We start from the raw sequence: 26775 nt of genomic DNA on the forward strand, positions 1-26775 counted from the left end.
TAATTTATCGCGATAGTTATCGTTATCGTTTTATCGCCCAGCCCTATGGTGCCTCCTTTTGTTGAGAAGGATGTGGAAAGGTATTTTCCCCTTTTTGAACGGGTGGCAACCACATTGAAGTGGCCTGATACAGCCTGGACACTGCTGCTGCAGTGTGTTCTTGTTGGTAGGGCGCAAGAAGCCTATATTGCTCTGTCCCTTGAACAAAGTGCTGACTATGAGCTTGTTAAAGCTTCCATATTGAGGGCTTATGAGTTGGTCCCCGAGGCCTATCGTCAGCGTTTTAGAGGTTATCGCAGGTCGGAGGGACAGTCGTATGTTGAATTTGGAAGAGAGAAGGAGAACCTGTTTGACAGGTGGTGCACCTCTCAGAAAGCAGAGTCAAGAGAGCAGCTTAGACAGTTGATTCTCCTAGAGGAATTTAAAATATGTGTTCCTGATACCGTTTCCACTCATCTAAACGAACGTAGGGTATCGAAGATAGGCGACGCTGCTGTCTTCGCTGATGAGTTTGTGTTGACACACAAGTCCGTTTTTGTGGAGGACTACCGTGTTGAGTCCAGGGATAGGCGTCCTGTTCAGGGGGGCCGTTTCCCAAAACCTGCGTCTGCTGGTCAGTTAACTTCACCTCCTAGGCGGGGTGGTTCTGCTAGTGCATTCCCAGAAGGGATTATATGTTTCTACTGTAAAGAGCCTGGTCATATCGTTGCTGGGTGCCCGGTGCTTGAAAAGGAAAAAAACTGTGGCTCTGGTAGAAACCATATGCAGAAAACCTATGCCAACATTAGAGGGTGATGGGGAAAGTATCAAACGTGTGGACAAAGAGCTCGAGGGTTCCTCAAGATTTATGATGGATGGATTTGTTTCTCTGACTAATGCACTAGAGTCCAAACAGGCTATAACAATTTGGAGAGATACCGGTGCTTTTCAGTCCCTCATTCTGGAGGGGATTTTGCCGTTTTCAGAAAAGTGTTCTTTGCATTCCGGTGTCGTTGTTCGTGGCTTTGGAGGTGGATTTGTGGATACACCTTTGCATGAGGTCACACTCAATTCTCCCTTAGCAATGTTGTTGTGGGGGTATGTTCTCACATTCCCATAAGAGGGGTGTCCTTCATTCTAGGGAATGATTTGGCTGGTGACAAAGTGTTGGCTACTCCAGTTGTAACTCCCATTCCTGTGGTTTCTGAGGTCCCTAATGAGCTGGCACAGAAACATCCAGGAGTGTTCCCTGTGTGTGCTGTGACACGGGCAATGTCAAAGGACAAAAGTGATGTTGTTGATACTTCGACTTGTGACATTACACTTAGTGACACATTCTTTGTTGAATTGAAAAGTGTACCTGTTGAGAATTTTGGAAAGCACACTGTGGATGTACCTCTGCATAATGATTCTCTTGATTGTGCCTTTGTGTCAGGCCCGGTGGTGAAACCAGAGTTGACATGCGTGCCGGATAGGCATGTGGCAGGAGATGATCTGGCAGCGCAGTGTCTCAAGGTCTTCCCAGCCTGTACGGTGGCTGAGGCCACGAACGAATTGGAGGATGAGTGTGGGAAGGATGCTATGAGAGATGCTGTTGATTCATGTGACACCGTTCTAGTTGAAGAGGCTACAAGGCCTGACTTAGGCTGCCAGCCTTCCCACAGTAGCTCTATTGTCCCTGATGTTTCACTTGTGGGCAGGGATGGTCCCAGTATGTCAGTTGATGATTCTGACATTGATTCACGTGTCCACACTGACTCTCTGCCATGCACTAGGTGTGATAGTCAACCTAGTTACCTGTGTCCTATGGAGCAGGAGCCGCCTTCGCGACCTGGTCTGATGAGTTGATCAGGACAATGTTATTTTGTGTGACGCCATTTTAGATGGTGTTCCAGACGCTTTTGTGACTGATGTATTGCCATGTTCCAGGGACGGTGGGGCTGTACCTGAGGCGGTACATCCTACTCTGGATGTTCACGGTTTGCAGTATCCTGAACTGCCAGTGCCAGGTGGGATGGATATGGGCGCTGTGGTGGTATCAGAGATCCATGTTTTTGTTTTTCTGTGTTCTGTCCTGTTGAGCGCAGTGAGCTTAGCTCTCAAATTGATTTTGGTTTGCAGTCTATTTTTGACAGGTCGGTATCGGTGGAGGGGCCTGTTGAAATGGAGCTCATATATGATAAGGTCTTGGTTTGTCGATGGGGTCCTAAGTCTTACGCCTCAGGGGAGGAGGCGCCTGCCCCACTCCAGCCATATACCGCAGTGGCGGAACCTTTTGTGAGGTCTAGCTTGCCCGAGAGTCGGGACAGGGTTGTTTTTTGTTTTACACAGCATTCGCAAATGTTCCACAGTGGGGAGCATGCGACACGTTGGTGGTCGTGTTCGACAGGGGCCGGCCCGTTATCGCTGTTGTGGTAGTGGCCCTGACAACTAATGGGTCACAATATTTTTTGTTTATGGGTTTGATGTGTGATGGTTGCCTCATGGGCAACCATTTAGGTGGGGGAGGTGTTATGTACCATGAGCTTGATCACTCCTGTGTCACTGGGCATGCAGGTGAGGGCTGCTAATTAGCTAATTACTGCTGATTGGATACCTGCTGGCAGGTTAAAACCAGTCTCTGAGACACACATGCACTCTGACTGTGGCTAGAGGAGTGTGTTCTAACCGAGACTTGTCACGTTCTCCCCTTCTTTGTTCTTTAGTTTGTACCAGTAATTCATTGTTAAAGTAGTCTTTTGGGTTAAACACAGGTTTTGGTGTTGGTTTGCACATAGGTTGCGTGCCTTTGAGCCAGGGTCGTAACAGTACACAAGATCACAGGTCTCGCCAGCTCTGTCTGGGCCCTCCCGGGCAGTGTGAACAGGTGGCTGTCTGATAATAGTTCAAGTTTTCTTTTTATATAGTTGGTTGGTCCGGTGGCAAAATAAATACTAGTTTTCTAGACGAGCAAAGTTCATGAGTAGATTTCTGTCTCGGGGTAAAATGCTGTCCTCCACGTGCCAGGAAACATTTGTCTGAAACACCAGCTGACCTTTTGGTGATTAGTTCTGGCTCCCAGTGTACACTGTCATGCACACTCATTCCCACACATTATCAATCAACTTAAGATGCAGTTATTTCTCAATGAACTCGATGGAAAAACCAGCATGTAGTAATAGTAGTAGTAGTAGTACTGGCATGTAGGAGTCACAAGACTGAATTAGTTACCAATTTACAGATGAATAATTCACCCAAACATCAACACACAACTCTTAGCTAAATTGAATACAACTATAAACATGGAATAAAACTAGTACAAGAGACATAAGGCATAACTGACCATGGGAGCTATGGGGTCTAGTTAGTCTAGTTAGGTGTGGTATGGGAGAGTTTTGATAGCAACATTCTTTTTGTGAGCAGGTTGTTCCGTTTTTGATAGTCGCAGGTTATACGACCAGAGATTTCTAGTCTTGTTGGGAGTAGCCAGCCAGCAAACTGGGAAGTTTGGAGATTTTTGGCAAATGAAAGACCGATCTGCTTACATCGGTATACAAAATGTGAATCAAAAGAAAGAAATTAGAGAAGGAAAATTGAAACAACTCTTTCCACACCTGGGCTACGCTCTTATTCTAACCATCCAAGTGTTGTATGGTTATCAATAAGCACAGTCTCATATTGCTAACTCATCTTATCAATGATGCCATGATAGACACAACCTTATTAGAGGAGTGTGGAGAGGAGAGGCATTTCTTTTTTCTTTTTACCGTAGGCTGTGACACAGAGCCCCCAAAGAACCATCCTTAAGTTCGTTTCCCTAACTGGGTTATAAAATATTAATCAGGCGGTGACTATGGAGGGACATTAACGCGAGGCGCAAGTCCTCAAACCGTCCACTAAGACTCCCAAGTTCCAGTGACTGGTGCATCAAACCGTATAGGGTGCACTGCTGACCATAACAGGAACCCAAATACCATGGTTATGAATGAATGTGTCTCCCAGTCAATCTTATGTAGTATTTTATCATTTTGCATGTGTGTGTGTGTGTGTATGGTGTGCTTGTCGGTCTGCTGTCTGCATCTGATCTCTTGTCTTACTATCAGTGTATTATTCATCCTTGGAGCACTTCAGAGATAAAGCCACTGCTAGCTTGTTGAGAGCCCTGTCTCAGACCGCAGGCAGTACAGTATCGACTGGTCCCCCCCCCCCCCCCCCCCCCAGCCCCTTCACACAGGGACATGGCCATCACAGCTCCCATCATCCCTCTCAGCCCCCCCCCCCACACACACACACCAGTCCACAGCATGGCTGCACTGTGTGCCATATTGGAAATAAGCAGATGCCGTTTTCATGAGGAGTCAAAGTGATGTTATGTAACACTCTGCTATTGATCATGAAAAACAGTGACTCTATTCCGACAATCGATGCAAATCAGATCAGGGGCTGGGTTGTCCATGTGTGTGTGTGCGTGTGTGTGCATGTGTGTGTTGTGTGTGTGTGTGTGGATGAGTGCCAACCTGTAACTTGTGGGGACACATGATAAGCAGAGCCTCGGAGCCTTATGTGATATTGTCCTCATATTTTTCTTTCTCCCTCTCCTTCTCAGGCACCTTAATGGTCATCTCCATGCTGTCCATCGTGTACGGTGCTCTGCGCTGCAACATCCTGGCCATCAAGATCAAGTACGAAGACTATGAGGTGGACGTCCGGCCCACGGCCTATCTCTGTATCTTCCTGTGGCGGAGCTTTGAGATCGCCACCCGCGTGGTGGTGCTGGTGCTCTTCAGCTCTGTGCTGCAGCTCTGGGTCCTGCCCGTGGTTCTGCTCAACTTCCTGGTGTTCTTCCTCTACCCCTGGGTTCTGTTCTGGCAGAGCCACTCCCCGTTCCCGGAGAACATCGAGAAGACGCTGACCCGGGTCGGGACCACCATGGTGCTCTGCCTGCTGACCTTCCTCTACGCCGGCATCAACATGTTCTGCTGGTCGGCCGTGCAGCTCAAACTCAACGACCCGGACCTCATCGACAAGTCCCAGAACTGGTACCGGATGGCCGTGTATTACATGCTGCGCTTCCTGGAGAACGCCACGCTCCTGCTACTGTGGTACGTCTACAAGACGGACTTCTACAGTTTGACATGCGCCCCGCTGCTCATGCTGCAGCTGCTCGTGGCCTACACCATCGGCATCTTCTTCATGCTGGTGTTCTATCAGTTCTGCCATCCCTGCCGGAAGCTGTTCTCCTCCAGCATGACCCAGGGGTTTTGGAACTGCTCCGCCCTGCTGTGTCTGATCTGCAGCACTCCCTCGCAGCAGGGGAACGGGCCCTCGAAGAAGACCATCCTGGAGCCGCCGAGCCCCGCGGCCGCGACGCACCGAGAGCCGGCCAGTGACACGGCGTATGACACGCCCAATGACACCAGTTACGACGTGCCCAACGACACGACTTATGACATGCTCAATGACACCGCCTATGACATGCCGACGGACACGGGCCAGAGTGTAGACGGGGAGATGAACGGTGACGTCGGCCACGGTGTGTCCGGCTATGCGTAAAAGCGTCGCAAAATCATTTCGATGTGCCATTCAGAGGAGCCTGATTGCACGGGACAGGCCTCTCCCTGTAACACTTGAAGTGCGACACGGACCCTACTGTACTGTCAGTTAAGTTTACACGTTTGAGACCTATGAGACCTTAATCTCATGCACAGCCACCATGACTTATGTTCTTAGTCCATAATTGTAACTTCTACCCTCAAAGCAAATTAATCAAATGGGTTCACTGTTTTTTAACCCCAGACCATTAAAATGTTTCCAATTTGCAAAATTAAGTCAATAAAACCTGATCAAAAGATTGCAAAGATATTTGCAACATATAAAGACTGTCAGTACTGTGAGTTTCCAGTTTTCAAATAGTAGACTTAACGTGGTTTTTGAAGGCCTTAAATGATTGCCCTATTGGACTGTGTTTAATCTCACTGTTTAGCTGCAGTGCAGGGTTAAGCTATGCACAATAATACACGATTGGAAACAACATATTAATAAGGTCTGGGTTGAACAATAGTGCACCTAGCCCTTTGAATAACCAGTCTTTTTTGACATGTGTGTTCCAAGTCATTCTTGCTTTGTACAAAAGTCAAGGTGTGGTAATCACCTTGGGCTTCCATAGTATCTGAGGATGTGTGCTAAACACCACATAAATCCATGAAAGTCACCACATCTGACTAAAATGCCCATGCTAATATCTGATATTATCCTTTTTCCCCCGGAAAAGTTGCTTTATTGTGCCTTTAATATGGTGTCTAGAAAGGAAAGAGGAATTCTTCCTCAGATAACAGTATTTCATCACAATGGCAACTTTTCACCACTGCCATTTGGCTTCCAATGCATCGGCAGAAAATAACTACCAATTTTTTCAGTAACGGTAAAAGATTATGATTTTTGTATCCAGGCAAGAATGACTTGGAGCCCACATGTCCTTTTTAAGGGCAGGCAATGTACAATCAGAGATCGAGGAGAGGTGGTGTTCAGTAGACTACTAGAGTGTTACTGAAGCCTTTTAATTAAAGGGACGACTCAAGGTTTTTGGAAACCTATCCTAGGACTGCCCAATAAAACAATAGCCATCGATTTTGCCACAAAAACAAAGATAACAGTGAGTGTATTTTTTTTATTTAGTCAAAAATCTGTTTTCCTCTTAGGAAGATGCTTTTTAGTTTTTTTTCTGTTTTCTTCGTCAGTTATTAAAAAATAATCTATAATAATAATTTTCTGAGAAAGTGTCACGAACTTCAGAACGGTCGGAAATGCTGACCGTAAAGGAAACCATCTGTCAAAATTGGATTAAAGTACTTTCATCCTTTTTTCTATGATTTATTCCTTGTGTAACTACAGCCTATGGAAGTAAGCAGAATGTGATGTTGAGAGCAACGGTTTCATTCCCCATTGGGTTGCAAACAATGCTAATGGTAAGCTGCTGCCAATTCTTCAGTGAGGGGGGCACCAGTGTGAAAACATTTAGAATGTCCTAAGACAACCAAGCACTAGGCATTTGAACTGACGTAGACTGTATTGAGACTTTTGGATTGTGTCCTTGGTTTGTGATTGGCTGGATAGGCTACTTAAAATCCTGAATCTTTCCTTGGCACAATACCAGTGTTTTTGACATGCGAGTCCTACAGTATGTTATTCTTGCCTTGATGCAATGCTTCAGATTATTCTTCATCATCTTTGATCATTACGAAAATATTTAGTAGCCATTTTGTTCCAGATTTACCATTAACCCTTTCAGGTGTGTTTATTTTAGAACGTTTTCTACTAATTATATCCCTCTATAGCTTTCCATTAATGACACCATCATTAGAATGTTCAGTTTTCAAAATTCTAATCTCACATGTACAGTAAGATGATACACATCAACTCAAACCCATGTAAATCACCACAATTGGTCTTAATATCTGAGGCGTAACTTTTTCGGAGAAAAGAAAAAAATTGCTCTATTGTGCCTTAATCCAGTGTTCTAAAGAATAAGAAGCATTGAATTCTTCCTGTATCGTGGTACAATCTCAAAACCCTCCACCCTTTGAGCGTGTATGTGATATAAGCAGTACGATACCATACTTTATTGTTGTTATTGGTTGTAGGGAAGTTCCATAGATCAGCACACCAGTGTCAATTAACTGCTATATCACATTATCTTGACTATGCTATTGCTTTTATACAGCATTTCTTACATAATCCTTTCAAACATCAGGTTAAACAAAAACCAACGCTTTATTTTCAATGAATTGGCACAAAATGGGTATAGAAAAAGCTCCAAAAATAAGCCGAATGTATGAACTATTATCAAGGCAAGAACGACACATGGGACCCAAATGTTGCATTATGCTTTTTTTTTTAATAATATAACTTTCCCTCGCATTAGAAAATGTTCCATTCACAAAATCCACTTAAATGTACATTATATGCTGCATTACTGATCACAAGAAGACATGTATTTGGACTGATTGTATTTAGGAGGTTTCTTTTCCCACGGTGGCATGACTGTATGCATGTGTATAACTTAATTTGAGGGCACTGTATTCCTGTACGTGTAGTAGTGTGCTACTACTTAGTTGTGGGCAATACCGTTTTGTACAGTTTTTCCAAACCCTCTAGTTATGTTTTCTTTTTACTTGTTGAAAAGAGCTTTATCATGATATGCGCTGCTTCTGTGATGTGCTCAAGATACCAGAGGGAGACAGGATCTCCAAGCACTATTTGTACGTAGGGAGAGACCAATTTTTCAAATATCAAACATCAAATATACTGGGAAGCATGGACTCTCTCTCTGCGCATCATGTTCTTGCACGTTTACAAAAGGACTTTTAGTGGCTTCGGTTCAACTCTTGAGCAGCGCCACTGCGCCAGCTGTCGCGAGAGATGCTTTGACTGGATGTAGGCCTATTTAGGTTTCGCTAAATCATGTTGTGCTATAATGTCTTCATCAGCAGTAAGTCTGTCCACAGATGTATCCGTTTGAAACTGTTTCAATATATTTGGAAGGGTGACATGTCTGTCAAGTTTCCACCTGTAATGTGTTGCTGTGTGTGGATATTTTTTTTCTTTACACTTGCTCATTTATTGTGTAATTGCACATGGGTGAAAAAAACGTGGGTATCACACAGACAAACTTTGAAGCCAAACTAACATTTAAAAGTAAAAACAATATAGATCGATGTGTTAACACAATCATGTAGAAAGAGGTATTTAAATTTTTTTTTATTCTATTGAAAACTTAAAAGTAAATGTATATTTCTATGTGATATTGTCCCGTTTTTGAGCACATCATTTGACATTCCATACTTATGTTGCGCTGACCTCTAGTGGGCTATTCAGAAATAGATGTTTAAATCGGAACGGTGATTTAAAGCTACAATCTGAATTTTTATTTACCATCTTAATTTGGGGTATTCTTGGAAGAGTTTGACTTGTAGATAGAAAATTTGGTTTCTAGAAATAGCCTATCTCAACTCAAAATACAGGTCTTGTTTTATTCCAGTGTCTAATAAAACCGTTTTACACCCCCTCCCCTGCTGTTACATGCATGTATCAAAGGAGCAGGCAATTTTTTTTCTTTTTTTATATATGTGTAAAGATTTCATTCCAATAAATCACAAATTGTAAACAAAGCCAGTGGGGCCATAACTGCAATCACAGACTGGACCTTTAAAATGATGTCTGACTGACATAGCTCGACTGGAAATAGCCAGACCTCATGTGATTGAGCTTTGGGCCCTATCTGGAAGAATTTACAATTAAACTAATTTATTTCATAATCGAACATCCATTTCAACATTTGCCTTAATATGTAAGTTGAATAAACTATTCACAGCAAACAAACACTTGTTTCATGTGATGCGTCTGTGTCTTTTGTATGGCAAGAATAAGGGAAATAGCACCTGTACTTTTTTGCTGGTTTAAAAAATAATCCACATTCACTCAGATGCAATGAAATTGTAGTTTGTTAAATAATACCTTTTAATAACTGCAAGATAAGTGACCCAACAATGAATTAATTCAACTGACACTTAGTTTCCAACAGAGTCCCAGGTGTTCACACATCATTACAAAGCATGAATTTGTCAGTGGGGTCCAGTAGGAGCACTTGATACAAGAAGCGAGTTAGGTATTGGTACTAAAATACAACCAGGGCCAACAATTAAAAAGGGTTTTCTTAAAATAAATAGTCATCTTTTCATACAGTATTCTTAAATAACACATCAGTTGTGAATGACCTACCTAGCATTCTAGCAAGTTTTACTTAGGAATGTTCTTAACCAGATAACTAGGACGACTGATCTCTACACACTGGACATTTACATTTGTTGATCAACTGATAATATAACCTTTCTACAGGGTTTTTCCATAATTTCATACAAAATGTCCATAACAAGAATTGAGTAATGAATGCTCAGCCTATTAATTTGACTATTACATTGTAAACGTGTTATGAAAGCTTTACTGTGGCTAAGGGTTGGAATTGTGCAAAGAATATATATAAATATCGCAACGACCAGTTTCTCTGACCTAGTTTGACCTTACAACTCCTGTAATTTATATTTTCTAATTTACATAGGCCTAAATGATTCAAATATGACCATGATTTTAGATTTCCATTACCTTTTCAAAGGTTTATGGGCATTTGATAATTTGCTAAAACATTTCCAGGTCAAGAATATTTTTCAGGATTTACCGTAGTAACCCCATTTCTTTACACATCAACATATAATGTACAAAATTACAACAATAACAATTGGAGGTTCAGGTGTTTGTCATTCCCTTGGTCCCTACAGAGCAACAGCTATTCTGTATATTTCCTCACATTGCCAGAGAATGCGGAGGTTATTGACTCGCACAAAGCACATGGCTCTCGCCACAGGAATATCCTGTTCATGACTGTGGAGTGATGGAAGCTATTTCTGCACAACTATTCTTTTTGCTATGAGTATATTCAGCACAGGACCTTCCCAGGCTTGGTGGTATCAGGTACGTGCCTGTCTGAATGCGGCTCTGTGCTGTATAGTAGAGGTTTTGACTGAGAGCACAACGCGGTTCTGTATCGTCACAGCAACACGGCCACAGCGAAGACGCTGACCACACAGTACATGGTGCGGTTCTCCCACCGGACTGTAGCGCTTCCTAGGAGATAATCACAAAACACACATATCACACACAAAATACCCTGTCATCCACAGCAAAACTGGTAAAAATGGTGCATTTATATAGCGCGTTTATTCAAATCGCTTTACAATTTCTCACATTTTACCCATTCACTCACATTCACACACCGACGGCAGAGGCAACCATGCAAGGTGCCGACCTGCTCATCGGAAGCAGTTAGGGGTAGGGATGCACGATTAAGCGAAAAAGATAGCGCAATCTCATTTCTAAATGACGATTTTTGAAATTATTTTTTCTTGATTTTTTACTTTATTTTTAAATGACGAAAAATAAGAATCATGTGAGAGAATCGTGATCTCAATTCTTAAGAGAAAAATCGTGATTCACATTTTAGCAAGAATCATGCAGCCCCTAGCCTAGGCCAAGTGTCTTGCTCAAGGACACTTCGACATGCTGTCCGGGAAGAGCGGGAATCGAACCGGAAACCTCAAGGACACTTCGACACGCTGCCCCAGGAGGAGCGGCTTCCCACTCACAATTTGAGGTGGGCTTCCCACTCTCCAGGACGTTTATAACAAGCGTTGCAGGGCCAAGTCTGAGAGAATAATCAAAGACTCTAGTCACCCAACCAACTGCCTCTTTGAACTGCTGCGGTCAGGCAAGCGCTACCGGAGCCTCATAGCCAGTACAGAGAGACTCAGAAGGAGCTTCTATCCCCAGGCCATCAGGATGCTCAATGACAATGACACTACAGTATGTAACAAGTAACAACCCATCATCTACACACACTGACTGGACACACATCCTGATCGACATGTACACACTCACTTTAAACAAACACTCCACTCACTTTAAATGTATCTATTATTAAAGAGATTTGCACAACATTCATACCTCATTTGCACCCTTACCCAAGTGTTGTACCTCTGCATTCTACCTCACTGTTACACATTTTACTCTGTATTGTATATTGACTTTACCTACTTTTACTTCTTAATTTTTTTGTACTTACTTTATTTTTACTGTATGTAGCACATTCTCAGGGGCTCATACAGAAACAAACATTTCATTATAAATTATTCTGTATTTTGTTCTGACAAATAATAAACAAACTTGAAATTGATTACCTGACGACTGCTCTACCTCCCGAGCTACTGTCGCCTCATACAGTACCTAGTAAGTAGGTTATGTGTGTGTGCATACTGTTTTATGTGGACACTTCTCATCTACAGTTATCCGTAAATGGTCACATTTATGGCGACAGTGTTGCTGAAGCGAAGAAATTCTCAAAACACTTTAGTTAGATGGACATCCAATGACTGTATAAGCCTGAATATGACAGTGTTTTCTGCAGCAAATTACACCTGAAAAAGTGAGCTCAGTTTACATTTGTGGTCTAGAGATTGAATGTGTCGCGCCAAAGAAAGTTAAACTTCGGAGCGATGTTTAGCATCAATTGATTCCGTGCAATGTAAGACTAGCAAGCATAGTTAAGCTGAAACCGATGCATGCCAGTGGGGATATGCATTTGTTAATGATCCATGTGTACCATATGTCTAACACTGAGTGCTACTGCAGATCCCAATGTATTAATACAGCCAACAGTATGCTACTTAATTATTTATGGAAAAAACATTGGGTATTTGTGAACCTTTAGAAGATATCTCTGGGGATTTTTTTTTAGATTGATGCATGTGAAAATACATTCAATCCTACAGTACAGTGACGTGGAGGGAAGTAGTCTAACTATAAAGGACTACTATTATATATTATTATATTAATTCTATAATATTCTTTGCATATCTCGAGAACCGCTCATCCGACCGACTTCACGCTCAGCGGATGTGTTGCTGGTGTAAAATGTTGTGCCATTTGGCGGCGCGATTTTCCAGCGATGACTGTCCTCAATCTCACTTTTTCTCAAGTTCTTGATATTATTTTTATTCAATGTTTTAACAGATACAAACAAAGACAGGACAGACAAAATATATATACCCTCCCAAATTCTTTTATAAAAAATTTAAATAAAAAAACAAGACAACCAGTCACTCCTTCGTGTCTCTTACCAGTGTTAGACATAGAAATATAAAATCAGAGATTGAGAATATATATCTATAATAGACAGTCTTTTTACATGGCTTTGTGTAAAGGACAGCTTCACAGTTGCCATTCAGTCCACATAGTCCAGTTATAGTCTTTGTACAAAATACCATCAGGCCATCAAGAGACCCTTCAGTTGATGCCTTTAGAGCAAGGAGCAGAGGGAAGAAACACCACACAACAAACGCATAGCAAAAACAAACAGAAAACAGTGCTCTATAAGTTCACATTGTTTTAGATATCTATCTAGTATCTACAGTATGTATTGTATCTAGTCGTTTGTTAGTTTTAAGATAGATAGTCAAGAAAAGGTTGCCAAATCATGGGCTGGACGGTATGGTCTAAAATTTATATCACGGTATAATTTGAAGCATAGACGGTAACGGTATATATCACGGTATATTCATTTATCTTAAAATGTCTATATAAATGCTTCTGAAGGGGTAAAACACTGGCAGCTATTACTGTACTCTTGTATTATGAAATACAATAAAATCAAGCGGCACAAAGTGAAAATAAAAACTACTGCAGGACAGGAGGTTTCTTTCCCTCAAACAACTCAAACACAATAAAACTCAGGGCGGCCGGGTAGCGCAGCGGACTAAGCGTCTGTCTACCACCGCAGAGACACTGGTATTGAATCCGGCTGTCCCTGTCTCAAACCCTGCCCCTTTTCTTGATCCTCCAATCACAGCTGTCGCTTACCTCTGACTTGTTTGTACGAGGAAGTCAGAGGTAAGCGACAGCTGTGATTGGAGGATCAAGAAAAGAGGGCAGGGTTTTGAGACAGGTCCATTGGCAGTGTCAGCGGGAGGGAAGCCGGTGGGTGGTGTTCTGGTAGTTGTGGGCAGCGACTCCTACAGGCCGGTCGGGGCGCCTGCACAGCGAGGGAGGGAGTTGGTGAAGGTAGTGTGACCCTTCCACGCGTTACACTTCACCAATGACAGTCCTCACTGCCAGGTGAAAAGAGGCTGCTGGCTGTCTCCTATGTATCGGAGGAAGCATCTGATAGACTTCAGGGCTCCCTAGACGGGCAAGTGGGGGGCAAATGCGCGCAATGACCAGGAAGGGGAGGGGGGAATTGGCATAACAACTACAAATTGGGATGGGAGGAAAAATACAGAAAAAATAGGAGAAAACGTGGATACAAAAAACACAATGAAACACCAACATAACTTAAGTGTACATGTTTGACAACGTAGAGAGAGAGCGTGATGTAATAGGTTTGAGCGTCTTAAGTTGCCGTAGTTGATGATGTCAGACCATGTCATTGTCAACAGACCGATGGATAAAGCGAGCGATATAAAGAAACGACTAGCCAATAAATGTGAAGTTATCTTTGAACCTCTGTTGTCAAGCCTCGTCAATATACCCCCCGCCCCCCTTTCCTCACTAATGAAACTGGTGCCGCGGAGTCACGTTAGAACGTTAGCTTAGCGGCTAACGTTAGCACGTTGCTGCGCTAAAGCAAGTCTCCTCTCAGCCTCCTTAGCCAAATTGAAATGCCCAAACTATATGGCAAAGTCTGTGAGCAAGTGGAGAAAAACTCAGTACAATTAAACACTATGCAACAACCACTGCAAACGTCGAGTGAATCGTCAAGTAACGTTAACTAGAGAATATCTAGACAGCGCCTCTATAACAGACGGTCCTGCACAGCGACCGGAAGTTGAGACGCTACTTGTAAATACACCTGCAGTCGTCCGAGACTTGTTTGTATATTGTTTTCTTCTTTTATTAAACTGGATGGAACAAATGGAATATCGTTCTTATTTATATACATATAAATATATATGACCGCTACCGCCGACCAGGCCGACCACACTCCCCATGTTGGCGATCGAGGCTAACAGGAAGGCGTTACGGAGACACTTGTTAGAACTGTACGCTCAGAGCACATTTAACACATGCCCCCACCAGACACTACCGAAAATGACCGGCCCACCACTCCGCCACATGCTTAATGAGGATGCGACACCGGTTGCCCGTCACACCCCCATCCCCGTGGCCCTACACTGGCAAGAGGAGGTAAAGGCAGGCCTCGACCAGGACGTCCGCCTCGGTGTGTTGGAGGAAGTACCAATCGGTACACCGGTGACGTGGTGTCATCGCATGGTGATCTGCGCGAAGAAGACAGGCAAACCGCGACGCACTGTCGACTTCCAGGCCCTGAACAAGTATGCACTCCGCGAGACCCACCACACCCAATCTCCATTCCACCAAGCGAGATGTGTGCCTAACGGGAAACTCAAGACTGTGTTCGATGCCTGGAACGGTTACCACAGCGTCCCATTACACAAGGACGATCGCCACAAGACGACGTTCATAACCCCATGGGGCCGCTACCGGTACCTGTCGGCCCCGCAGGGGTACATGGCATCGGGGGACGGTTACTCGCGACGGTACGACGAGGTTGTCGCGGACATAGTTTTGTTGCCTAAGTGCATAGACGACACGCTACTATGGTCAGATACAATTGAGGAGAGCTACTTCCAGGCGGTCCAGTGGCTGGACATATGCGGCCGGAATGGAATAGTTCTCAACCCGGAGAAGTTCATTTTTAGCGCACCCACGTGGACTTCGCTGGCTTTACAATCACCATGACTGACGTGCGACCGTGCAGTCGCTACCTGGAGGCGATACACGACTTTCCACAACCACGTAATGTCACGGACATCAGGTCGTGGTTCGGGCTGGTCAACCAGGTGGCCTACGCCTTCAGTATGGCCAAGCGTATGCAGCCATTCCGGAAGCTCCTGAAGAGTGGAGAACGCTTCGAGTGGTCCACGGAGTTGGAAGACATATTCCGTGAGTCAAAGGATGTGATCATTGAAGAAATTGAGCGTGGTGTCCGCATTTTTGACAATACCAGGCCAACATGTATCGCCACGGACTGGTCAAAGGAGGGCATTGGATTCTGGTTATTCCAGAAACATTGCCGATGTATGCCAGTCAGACCCTTCTGCTGCACTGATGGGTGGAAGATAACCCTGGTTGGCAGCAGATTCACGCATGCGGCGGAGTCCAGATACGCGCCCATAGAGGGTGAGGCTCTTGCGGTCGCGGACACATTGGACAAGACACGCTACTTTGTGTTGGGATGCAAGGACTTGATTGTAGCGGTAGACCATAAGCCGCTGCTGAGACTCCTTGCAGACAGGGCGCTCAATGATATACCAAACCCCCGCCTACGGAACCTCAAGGAGAAGACCTTGCGTTATCGTTTCCGCATAGTGCATGTCCCGGGCATGAGGAACAAGGCGGCGGACGCCATGTCACGTAGGCCGGTTGGCACCAGACGGCCATCACTTATGGACCTTCCGGATGACAACGCCCACCTCCCACCCAGTACGCACACTGATGTACTGTCCTTCCTACGCCAGACCGAGCCAGGGAATGACGACGACACTGAGGAGGATGACCTGGCATGGTGTGCTGCGGGCCTTGAATCATTGCGGTCAGTGACATGGGATCGTGTCAGGGAGGCCACCAGCAGCGATGGTGAGATGCGCACCCTGGAGGAAATGGCGACGGACGGCATCCCGACTCAAAATTCGAGATGCCGACGACGATCCGTGACTTCCACCAGTACCGTGAGAACATCACATCAACTGATGGGGTGGTCCTGTACAAGGACAGGGTAATTATACCACTCTCACTCTGCAGAGAAGTGCTGAGCGCCCTACACGCTGCCCACCAGGGCGTATCGATGATGACCGCCCACGCAGAATCCTCTGTGTTCTGGCCAGGCATGTCGGCTGACATCAGCGCCACTCGGAGGAACTGCGAGCACTGCCACCGGATGGCACCTTCACAGCCTGGAGCGCCGCCAACCCCGCCGATCCCAGTTGTTTACCCCTTTCAGGCGGTGTGTTTGGACTTCTTCATGCACAGGGGCGTGCACTACCTCGTGACGGTGGACCGGTACTCAAACTGGCCGATCATCTCGAAGGCGACGGGGGGGCGCCGCCGGCCTCATAAATCACCTACGTCGGGCCTTCGTGACGTACAGGACGCCAGAAGAGCTCACATCGGACGGGGGCCCAGAGTTCACCTCCACCGAGACCAGGTCATTTCTATACAGATGGGGCGTACACCACCGCCTCTCATCTGTGGCCTTCCCCCACAGCAACTGCCGTGCTGAGATTGGGGTAAAGACAATGAAACGCCTTATCACTGACAACACCGGCCCAAAGGGGGAGCTTGACACAGATGCTGTGCAGAGAGCGATCCTGCAATATCGTAACACACCTGACCCTGACACAAAAATATCTCCGGCAATGTGTGTCTTCGGCCGCCCGATTCGTGACTTCATCCCGGTTGTACCTGGGAAGTACAGACCACACGAGACCTGGCGTGAGACACTGACGGCAAGGGAGGAGGCTCTCCGCAAACGCCACATCCGCACAGCGGATGCCTGGGCGGAGCACACAATACGCCTCCCGCCACTCATGGTAGGGGACATGGTCCGTGTACAGAACCAGACAGGGCCCTACCCCAACAAATGGGACAGGACAGGCAGTGTTGTGGAGGTACGCCAGCATGACCAATATGTGGTCAAGATCGATGCTCGGGCAGAATCACACTTCGGAACAGGAGGTTCCTGCGCAGGTTCAGCCCTGTTCGCAACAACCTTCCACCTCCTCGATCAATTTACGACGACCTGGCGACCCGTGTCACCGTACCACAGCACTCGTTGTCACACCACGTCTGCCTGACCCCAACTGCGACCTTGTGTCCCCCACATCGCCACCGGTACTCACGTTGGCGAGCCAACCCCGGCGTGGGACGCCGCCTGCTTCGCACACGATCCTTCAGGCGTCACCACCGGCCCCTTTGGACCCGGGAGCCGATCCCCCACCGGGGCCCACTGTGTCGTCCCCTGCACCTAGGGCGGACTTACGCCGATCCACCAGGGCGACCAGAGTGCCTGCCTGGCACAGGGACTATTCCATGGGCTAGTCACATAATGGACACATGATTTATAGTCACATAACCTGGGTGTGGGTTATACAGGTATTTGTCCACATTTTTGTGTGTTCGTTTATTATTATTTCTCAGCCTTTACACAGTATGTTAAAGACTCTGGGGGAGATAGAGAATATCTAGACAGCGCCTCTATAACAGACGGTCCTGCACAGTAGCGCAGCGACCGGAACAGGAAGTTGAGACGCTACTTGTAAATACACCTGCAGTCGTCCGAGACTTGTTTGTATATTGTTTTCTTCTTTTATTAAACTGGATGGAACAAATGGAATATCGTTCTTATTTATTAACGTCATTGCTACTGCTGTGACTAGCTGCTCTAGTCTACCGGTCACAAGGTATGAAGGTAGTCAAAATCCATACCGTAGTGCAAATTCATACCGTTTATACCGTATACCGTTTATACCGTCCACCCCTAGCCAAATGTCTTTAAATTTGCTGGGTTGCCCTGCGTTCTCATAGCGTATTCTCTCCATGTGTAGCATATTAATGAGTTCTGTCAATCAGGTTTGGAAAAGTGGTACTATTTCTTTGTTCCACAGCATTAAAATGCATTTCTTTGCAATTACCATGCCATACGGTATAGTCTGTATCTCAGAGTAATTGAGTGTTGTCAAATTATGTGACCAGCCAAAAATAGCCACTATTGGGTCTGGGGGAAAGTCATGGGTGTAGATGTTTGAGTAGCATTGGAACCTATGGAGCTTCGGGCAAAACCAGAAGAGGTGACCCAGTGAGCCATCAGCAGATTTACATCTGGTACAGAGTAGGGATGCACGATAATTATCGGGCCGATATCAGCAATTATGACGTCATCCCGATAAACCCGATAACGTTATTGTCTAGCTCCGATAATATAATATATTTTTTGGTAAAAAAAATTTGGTGTGGGTGAATTGGAATGAAGTGCGTTTGTTTTGACTGTAGGCTCCTCCCGTTTTGTCAGTACTGTGCTACGACTGACAGCGTGTGGTTTAGGAACAGGGCGTTTTACACAAATCCAGCGCTCCCTTTCTTGGCTGTGACGTAGCCACGCAAGTTAACGTTAACAACAAAGATGGCCGCGTCGGTACTCTGAGTTTCAGAGGAAAAAGATCGCTTGCTATTTGTAATAAATGCAATGCAGAAGTTCCACAAGGAGGGAAAAGGGCAACAACTTGCAATACATCCAGCCCGACGGGTCATCTGCGGCATCACCACCGCCACGACGGTGTGTTATTATGTTAACTTAGAAGCCCACAACGACGCGAGGAGCTAAGCAAAGCTAGCCCCTTTCGTGGCTGTGATGCAACCCTTGGTTGAATACGCAGTCACTTATTGCTCCGTAGTAGCCAGGTTAATTTGCACCACCAAGGACTGCTTAAAAGCTAGCGGCTTGAGCCCTTGGGTCATTTCTGTCAAACTTATTTAATTTAGCAAACGACTCGTCAATAGGTACAAGCGTGCTCGCGCCGTCGTCGCGGGCCCCCAACACCGTGGCGGTGGTGATGCCGCAGGTGACCCGTTGTTGTGGTGGTGATGTGAGGTGGTGATGTGTCCACTCAAAGCCTCTTTTTCAAGGCTCCGCTTTGAAAAAAGAACAAAAAGCTTCGAGCGTCTTAGGTTGGATGCACCACAAGCTGTTGACGGATTGTGAATTTTCATTTGGAAAAATAAATATGGTCACTTTATCAGTCAAAACTGTTGTCTGGTTAGGTCACATTTAAGTTGGTGTTAAGTTATTGTCCTGGGAAGTCTTTTTATGTATTATTATTGTATTGTGATATGTTTTGTTTCATGTTGAAAAAAAAAAAATGATAAAAAAATAAATAATTAAATTTTTTTTTATAATACAATAAATATCGGTTATCGATATCGGTTATCGGCTTGAGGAGCATAAAGTTATCGGTATCGGTGTCAAAAAAGCAATATCGTGCATCCCTAGTACAGAGTGGTGAGACTGAGGGGTATATTGAGTGCAATCTTGTACAAGAATAATGAAGTCTATGCATCACCTTAAATTGAATTAACTGATGTCTGGGATTAATAGAACAAGAGTGGATACTGCGGAGCAGGGACGTGCGCACAGGACTTTAGAGGGGCAGGTGCTCAAAGGCTGAAAAGGGCACTATACCTGTGTATGTTTGAACTGAGCGTGCGAAGCGCACAAGCCCGATTTTTGGGGGGCCTTTTTGGGCGAGGGGCCCCCCTTTTTATGCTTTTTTGAGAGTTTTGGTGATCAAATATTGAATATTGAACTATAATAAATCAGTGCAGGAGCTCACTTTTTTTTATTTTGTTCTCCATAAATGTTCAGGGGGGAGGGAATAAGTGCTTACCCTACAGACCCCCAAGAAGTGCTGTATATTCTGTATTGTTTAATATAAATGCATTTTTTATTCCAATCCCGATTTGTATTTGAGATTCCCAAATTCCATCGGACTTGACTTCTTCGTGTCCCTCAATGAGTGTAATACCAGCATTGCGCCACAGCGGTTTCTATCATCATCATCATCACCACCCACGCTATGCATAAAATATATAGGAGAGGCACGCTGAGGAGGCCGTGCAAACTGCAATGGAATACGGGGCATCTCTCTCTCTTTACCTAATATTTTGATTCTATCCTGACACTTTTCAGTTGGAAGGGCAGTCTATATGCGCAACGGTTTAAATTTTTTTTTTTTTTCTTTAATTCTTTTAAAAGGGCACTTTATGAGGCTCAAAAGGGCAGGTGCTCAAGCACCCTTGGGCACCCCTTGGGCTCTACTACGGAGTACTACCTGCAGTGGAAAACGAACGAAGTACCAGGTACCAAAAGTGAGTAGAGTAGAGTAGAGTCGAGTAGGTACTATGCAATGGAAAAGAGGCATACGTGTGCACGTGCCTGCTGTGGAGGCCCTCATCCCAGGTGTCTATTGGAATGTCCACCTGAATATCTCTCTCCCAGGACTCCCTCAAGCATTGTGTAGATGGAATATAGTGGTCTGTAAATTAGTCTACACATTTGGATATCAGGCCTTTGGTATTTGGCTCTGTAGTCATGAGGGAATATATCACAGCAATTGGTGTATACGGAGCAGTAGGAGCAGTAGGATTGCTGCATTGAGCTAACTAGGTCGTTATATTCCAATCCGGTATTGACTCTCCTGTACAGTGTGAGTCATCTAATGGATCCGGTGTGAGTGAGTGTAGAATCGTGCACATGAAATGTCATCATGTCATCCGGCTTCGACATGGACGGTCGCATTTCAAACAGCTCCCGGCAAAACAAACGCTACAGATCGACAAGGTATTTTGCAAATCTTTTACTTTCCCTCCTGTGGATTATGGACTTGTACATTAACTCACCACTGAATCAACTCCAGACAGAAGTGGAAAGTAAAGAATGCGCAAATAAACAGTCCCATTGTGACTTTTACCTGCTGAAAGGCTCGGAGCATAAACACCCAGCGATTGGAATAGCAGCAGTTCACAGAGTTTTAACATCGAACCCGGACCGCAAGAAACTACCCCCGACAGGCAAGTTTGATAGAAAATCGATGGTTCTATTGTATTTGCTCCTGTTTGGAGACATTCATCAAAACCCAGGACCTTTTTTCACACGCCGACAGGCGAAGAATCAACAGCTCATCCTCACACCGTCGCCGGCCAAGGACAGCGTCAACACAGCTTCCTCAACAGCCAGCGGATGCACCAACCGACCAGCAGGCGGCGACATCCCCTCACCGAAGCCCATACAGAGGAGCCGAGAGGGAGAGAGCTTGCAAGGGACGAGATCACCAGGGACCCGCCAGTTGACTCGGCTAGCCCCGCCAGGACAGCTAGGCTAACCGGGCCAGGACACAGGGCTGACCCACCCCCCTCCCCCACAACGGAGGGCCTCCAGACACATCTGTGGACAGCGAACAGCCCCCCCCCCCACCACGTCGCGGGCTTTCACACTGACCAAAGACACCAGCAGAGGACAAAGGATCATCCCCACCCCCCCTCCTAACAACAATGAACACAGGACCCTAGGGGTGGACGGTATAAACGGTATACGGTATAAACGGTATGAATTTGCTCTACGGTATGGATTTTGAGTATACCGTGACGGTGTAACCGGTAGTGCAGCTCTAAAATAGCAATGACGTCATGTAACCACAGCGCGACTATTTCACTGGCATTTGCCCCTAAAAATAGATAGAATTAGTCATAGATAATAGATATGTGCGAACTGGAAAAAGTTATTTAGGAGGCTTCGCGCAGTGGGCGTGCCAGCCCCTACCGCACGCATGTAAACACGGGTCTAGTAGTCTAGTGGGACGGGACACGGGAGCTGTCGGCGTCTCCCTGAGCTAACGTTAGCTTAGCTACCGTTACAAAATGACCCAGTCAACTATTCACTTTTAGTTTAATACATGATGGGGCATTGTCTAACCGAACGGTATCTAGTCGGCCAGCTACCGATAGCTCCTGACATCAACAAACGCTCCACAAAGTCTAGTACTAGAGACGTGTATGCTACCTGTTAGCTCACGTTAACACAAGTTAGTTCACCGTTCAAAACGAAATGTCCCATTGAACTAAATAATTCACTGAGGCGTTGTATTAACGTTATATATGCAGTAGCTACAGATAGCTCATGATATCAATGTCTTATAACACTGATTCGATGCGTATTCGAGCTGAGGGCTTGCTAACGTTATAATACCAATACAATAGGGTCCAGGTGCAGCGCCGGAGAATCCTGGCCGTAGCTCTGCTCGAGGCTACTCGAGTATAGGTCCAGGTGCAGCTCCGGAGAATTCTGGCCGTAGCTGGAGGCTACTAGAGTACACACAGACAGTGGAGCTTGTTGCGTGGTGGCGATGTCTCGCAGATAATACCAGTACAAGTCTAATTATATAATATATATATTTTATAAAAAAATATATATATATATAAAATTAAAAAAAAATTTATCAAAAACGATGATACCGTGATATATACCGTTACCGTCTATGCTTCAAATTATACCGTGATATAAATTTTAGACCATACCGTCCACCCCTGAGGACCCCATCCCCCCCTCCCCACCTACCGCCACAAGAACAACCACACACCACAGTGGAAAATCACTTTGAGCTAGACGACATTAATAAAATAACAAACACAAATGGACTTCACATATTTCACTTAAACATAAACAGCTTGAGACCCAAACTGGCTGAAATCAGACATTTGTTTTTAAACGGTAAGGCTAATATATTATGTTTCACAGAAACAAAACTTGACTCATCTGTTCAGGATCCAGAGATAGAAATCGAGGACTATTCAATCGTCAGGAGGGATAGAAACCAGTATGGAGGTGGCGTCTGTGTGTATATACACAAAGATACCAAATGCAGCAACCGTACTAACCTTAACCATGACAAGATTGAAACTGTATGGATTGAAATCTTATTTGAAAGGGCAAAATCAGTACTAATAGGCACAATCTATAGACCACCAGAACACAGTGGCTTCTATGACTCACTTGATGGGTGTTTAGCTGGGGTGGAGGGCGTAGAGAAAATCCTTATTGGGGACTGGAACACGGACATCAACATCAACATCAACTCAACATCAACTCCGACTACCATTGACCACATCCTGACCTCTGACAAGTCCATGATCTCCAATAAAGGGGTTATAGCATGCGGGTTAAGTGATCATTATATGATATTCTGTACCCGCAAAAAGCTAAAACAAAAGGCTGGCTGTCACAAAACAGTCACATCTAGAGACCTCAAAACCTACTCTAGCGAGGCCTTTAACCTTGAACTGGAGAGCCTGGACTGGTCAGATGAACTCAATGGTACACTGGTTGAAGAAACCTGGCTTGGCTTCAAAACCAAATTCTCAACAATACTAAACAACATGGCCCCCCTAAGAACCACCAGGGTAAAAAATCGCACTGAGCCGTGGATGCACACTGAAATACTGACCGCTATGAAAGCCAGAGACAAAAAATGCTCAGAGTTTCGTAAAAGTCAGTCAAAGCTTACCAAAAGCACGAGCAGTGAACTCCAAGCCCACGTGACTGAACTCAAACTAGAAAGAAACAGACTAAGAAATTACGTAAACTCCATGATAAAAACTGCAAAAAAAATTCATCAATGACAAAACTGAGGAAAACAAAAACAAACCCTGCGAACTTTGGAAATTACTCAATAATCAACTAGGCTGCAGTAAAAAACTTAAAACCAGATTCTCAAACATAAACATAAAGACGGACAACACGCTCATCACAGACAAACTGGATGTAGCCAATTACTTAAACACTTTCTTCACAAACATAGCCACAACACTGGTAAACAAACTACCCTCCCACTCAGGGCAGTATGGGGTAGAACACATAGTAGCATACTACAAGAACCTAGGCGTCCACAAAGACGATTTCAAACTGAAAATGGTAACCACAGATGAGGTACTCAATAAACTGAGCGCCCTCCAATCGAACAAGGCCACTGGCCATGACAACATCCCCTCCAAATTCCTCAGAGACTCATCACCCCAGTCATCACACACATAATAAACCTCTCCATAAAACAGGGACACGTCCCCAAGGACTTCAAAATAGCGAGAGTAACACCCCTGCACAAAAAGGGCAGCAAATTAGACCCAGGCAACTACCGCCCTGTTTCTATCCTTACATCCATCTCGAAAGTCATGGAAAAAATTGTATACGAACAGGTCGAAAAGTACCTCATGGATAAAAATCTAATCTACGAATTCCAATCTGGCTTCAGAACATCCCACTCCACTGACACGTGTCTTCTCTATTTGAACGACCACATCAAGCAAGAGGTGGACGCGGGCAAATACTGCGGCAAGACGACAGAGTACAGCAACTTGCAATGGGCCTGGTCTACAAGATACACTACACGACCAAGGTACCCATGTACATGTCAAAATACTTCCCAAAGGTCAGTAAATACCACGATCACAACACCAGAGGGAGCTCCACAAATCATGTAAAACCCAGATTCGGCTCAAACAAGGGACTAAACACGTTTCGCAATTATGCCACATCAATGTGGAACGCCCTACCCAAAGCTGTAAAGGAATGTGAATCACTACCCACCTTCAAAAACACTCAAAGAACACCTACGGGAGACTGCAATTCGAAACTGGCCCCTACAAATGTCCTAACCCAGTTGTACAATAAAGACCAAGCATGGCTTTGTCAGTATTCCAATGTACAGTGCCCCCCCCCTACCCAACTGCCCCCCCCCCCCCACCTCCAATGTACAACCCCACCCAACCCCACCCCACCTACCCAACCTCCTCCAATGTACAGTTTCTATGTCAAATGTATGTCAGTATTCCAATGTACAGTGTGTGTCCCCCTACCCAACCCCCCCCCCCCCCCCCCCCCCACCTCCAATGTACAGCCCCACCCCACCTACCCAACCTCCTCCAATGCACAGTTTCTATGTCAAATGTATATACACTCTTTTTCTGGATTTTTTAATATCACAAACAGTACTGTATTTGCAAATCTGGTATGTCATAAATGTATAGATGTAGCAGTACTGTCTATCTGTATGTCGTGTGTCATATGATGAATTGAAAATGGGGGACCCTGATGGAAACAAGACGAAAGTCTTTCTCAGGTCTGCATCCCCTTAACAATTGTATGTATTGAGTTGTACTGTACCCATTCTGCAATCTGTTAATAAACTTTTCAATCAATTCAATCAATCAAACGTTTCAAAATTTGGAATATTTAAACGAACATAGTTCCTAATTTGTAAATATCGAAAGAAATTAGTGGGGGGGGGGGCTCATATTTATTAGGGGTGGGACGATACATCGATCCAGATCGATACATCGATGTAATTATCAACGATCGAATCGGATCGATGCAATGTAATAAGATCGATTCATATCGATACTCTTATTTTGAAAATCCTGTGGCGAGTCTCATATCCGCTTAAGAACAACAGCAGTAGCTCTGTGTGTGTAGACGTTACAGCATAGCATTCTCCCTTTCTGTGTGTGTGTGTGTGTGTGCGCGCATCTTTGGAAAGACCAGATGAGGTCAGAGGAGTTTGATGTTTAAATGTTATTTAAACATAAACAATATAATACATAATAAATGTAGGCCTATACATGATCATGCAACATCAACAAATTGTTGTAGGAACATTTGGGAGAGGGAGGTAGGGAGGGGTTTTAGGTTGTGAGTTTTGAGTTCCAAAAAATGGAGCTTAAAGTTTAAAGCTCAATATATCAAAACGTGGCACTTTACAGTGAACAGGGGGTCTATTTGTATTCAAAACAATAGATTGATTTTCCTTTAAATGTCTGGAAGAGCTCAAAAATACAAATGTCAAATGATATTTTCGTTACCTTTTTTTAGTTGATCTAAATGTTACTGATTGTGTTAAATGGGCATATGATATCATCTCATATCGATTGCAGGCACCTGAATCTAATCTAATCGTATTGTATCGTGAGAGACTTTGTGATATCGGCAAATATCGTATCGTTGTCCAAAGAATCGATATCGTATCGTATCATGATGAAACTGGTGATTCCCACCCCTAATATTTATGCTGGAGTTGGGAAAATTTGGCAAAATGACCATCTATGTAAAGGCTTTCTTTTTTTTGTATCCACTTTCTCCCATTTTCTATTTTTCTCCCATCCCAATTTTTCGTATCATCCAATTCAACCCTCCCGTCTTTGAACGTTGTTTCATGCCTCCCACAAGCCGGCTGCAATGTGGACTAAGTCATACATAGCACGAGTCCCCTCCGATACTCGAGGTAACAGCAGTCGCATCTTTCCACCTGCGCGGCTCGATCTTTCAGCGTCAGGGGTCTGGGCTTTGGAGGGGCCCCGCCTCCGTCGCTTCCTGATTCTACTGCGCAGGCGCACCAACCGACCTGTAGGAGTCGCTGTCCACAACGCCCGATCCCCACCCATCAGTTTCCCTCCCCCTAATACTGCCAATGTGTATTAGTGCGGACGACCAGCTAAACTGAAAGCAATGTGGAGCGCTGGGCTCGAACAGGGAGGCGTACCTGTTCGAGCCCAGTCTCCAGTATTCGTGGTGAGCGCCTTGCCCACTGCACCACG

The 26775-nt window shown here is 44.9% G+C and overlaps 2 protein-coding genes across 2 annotated transcripts in view; one reads left to right on the forward strand and one right to left on the reverse strand.

Annotated features, from left to right (window-relative positions):
- xk (X-linked Kx blood group (McLeod syndrome)) overlaps positions 1-5703 on the forward strand; it is a 31970-nt gene extending 26267 nt beyond the window's left edge. The window contains exon 3 of the mRNA XM_084314808.1: positions 4565-5703. Within this exon, the coding sequence (XP_084170934.1) occupies positions 4565-5511 (947 nt within the window). The 3' untranslated portion in view covers positions 5512-5703. The remainder of the gene's footprint in view (positions 1-4564) is intronic.
- Positions 5704-9456: 3753 nt separating this feature from the next.
- LOC311229045 (dynein light chain Tctex-type 3-like) overlaps positions 9457-26775 on the reverse strand; it is a 40758-nt gene continuing 23439 nt past the window's right edge. The window contains exon 5 of the mRNA XM_084315049.1: positions 9457-10635. Coding sequence (XP_084171175.1) covers positions 10559-10635 — 77 coding nt within the window. The 3' untranslated portion in view covers positions 9457-10558. The remainder of the gene's footprint in view (positions 10636-26775) is intronic.

This window comes from Notolepis coatsorum, assembly GCF_963971535.1.
Source record: "Notolepis coatsorum genome assembly, chromosome: 5".
NCBI classification, from domain to species: domain Eukaryota; kingdom Metazoa; phylum Chordata; class Actinopteri; order Aulopiformes; family Paralepididae; genus Notolepis; species Notolepis coatsorum.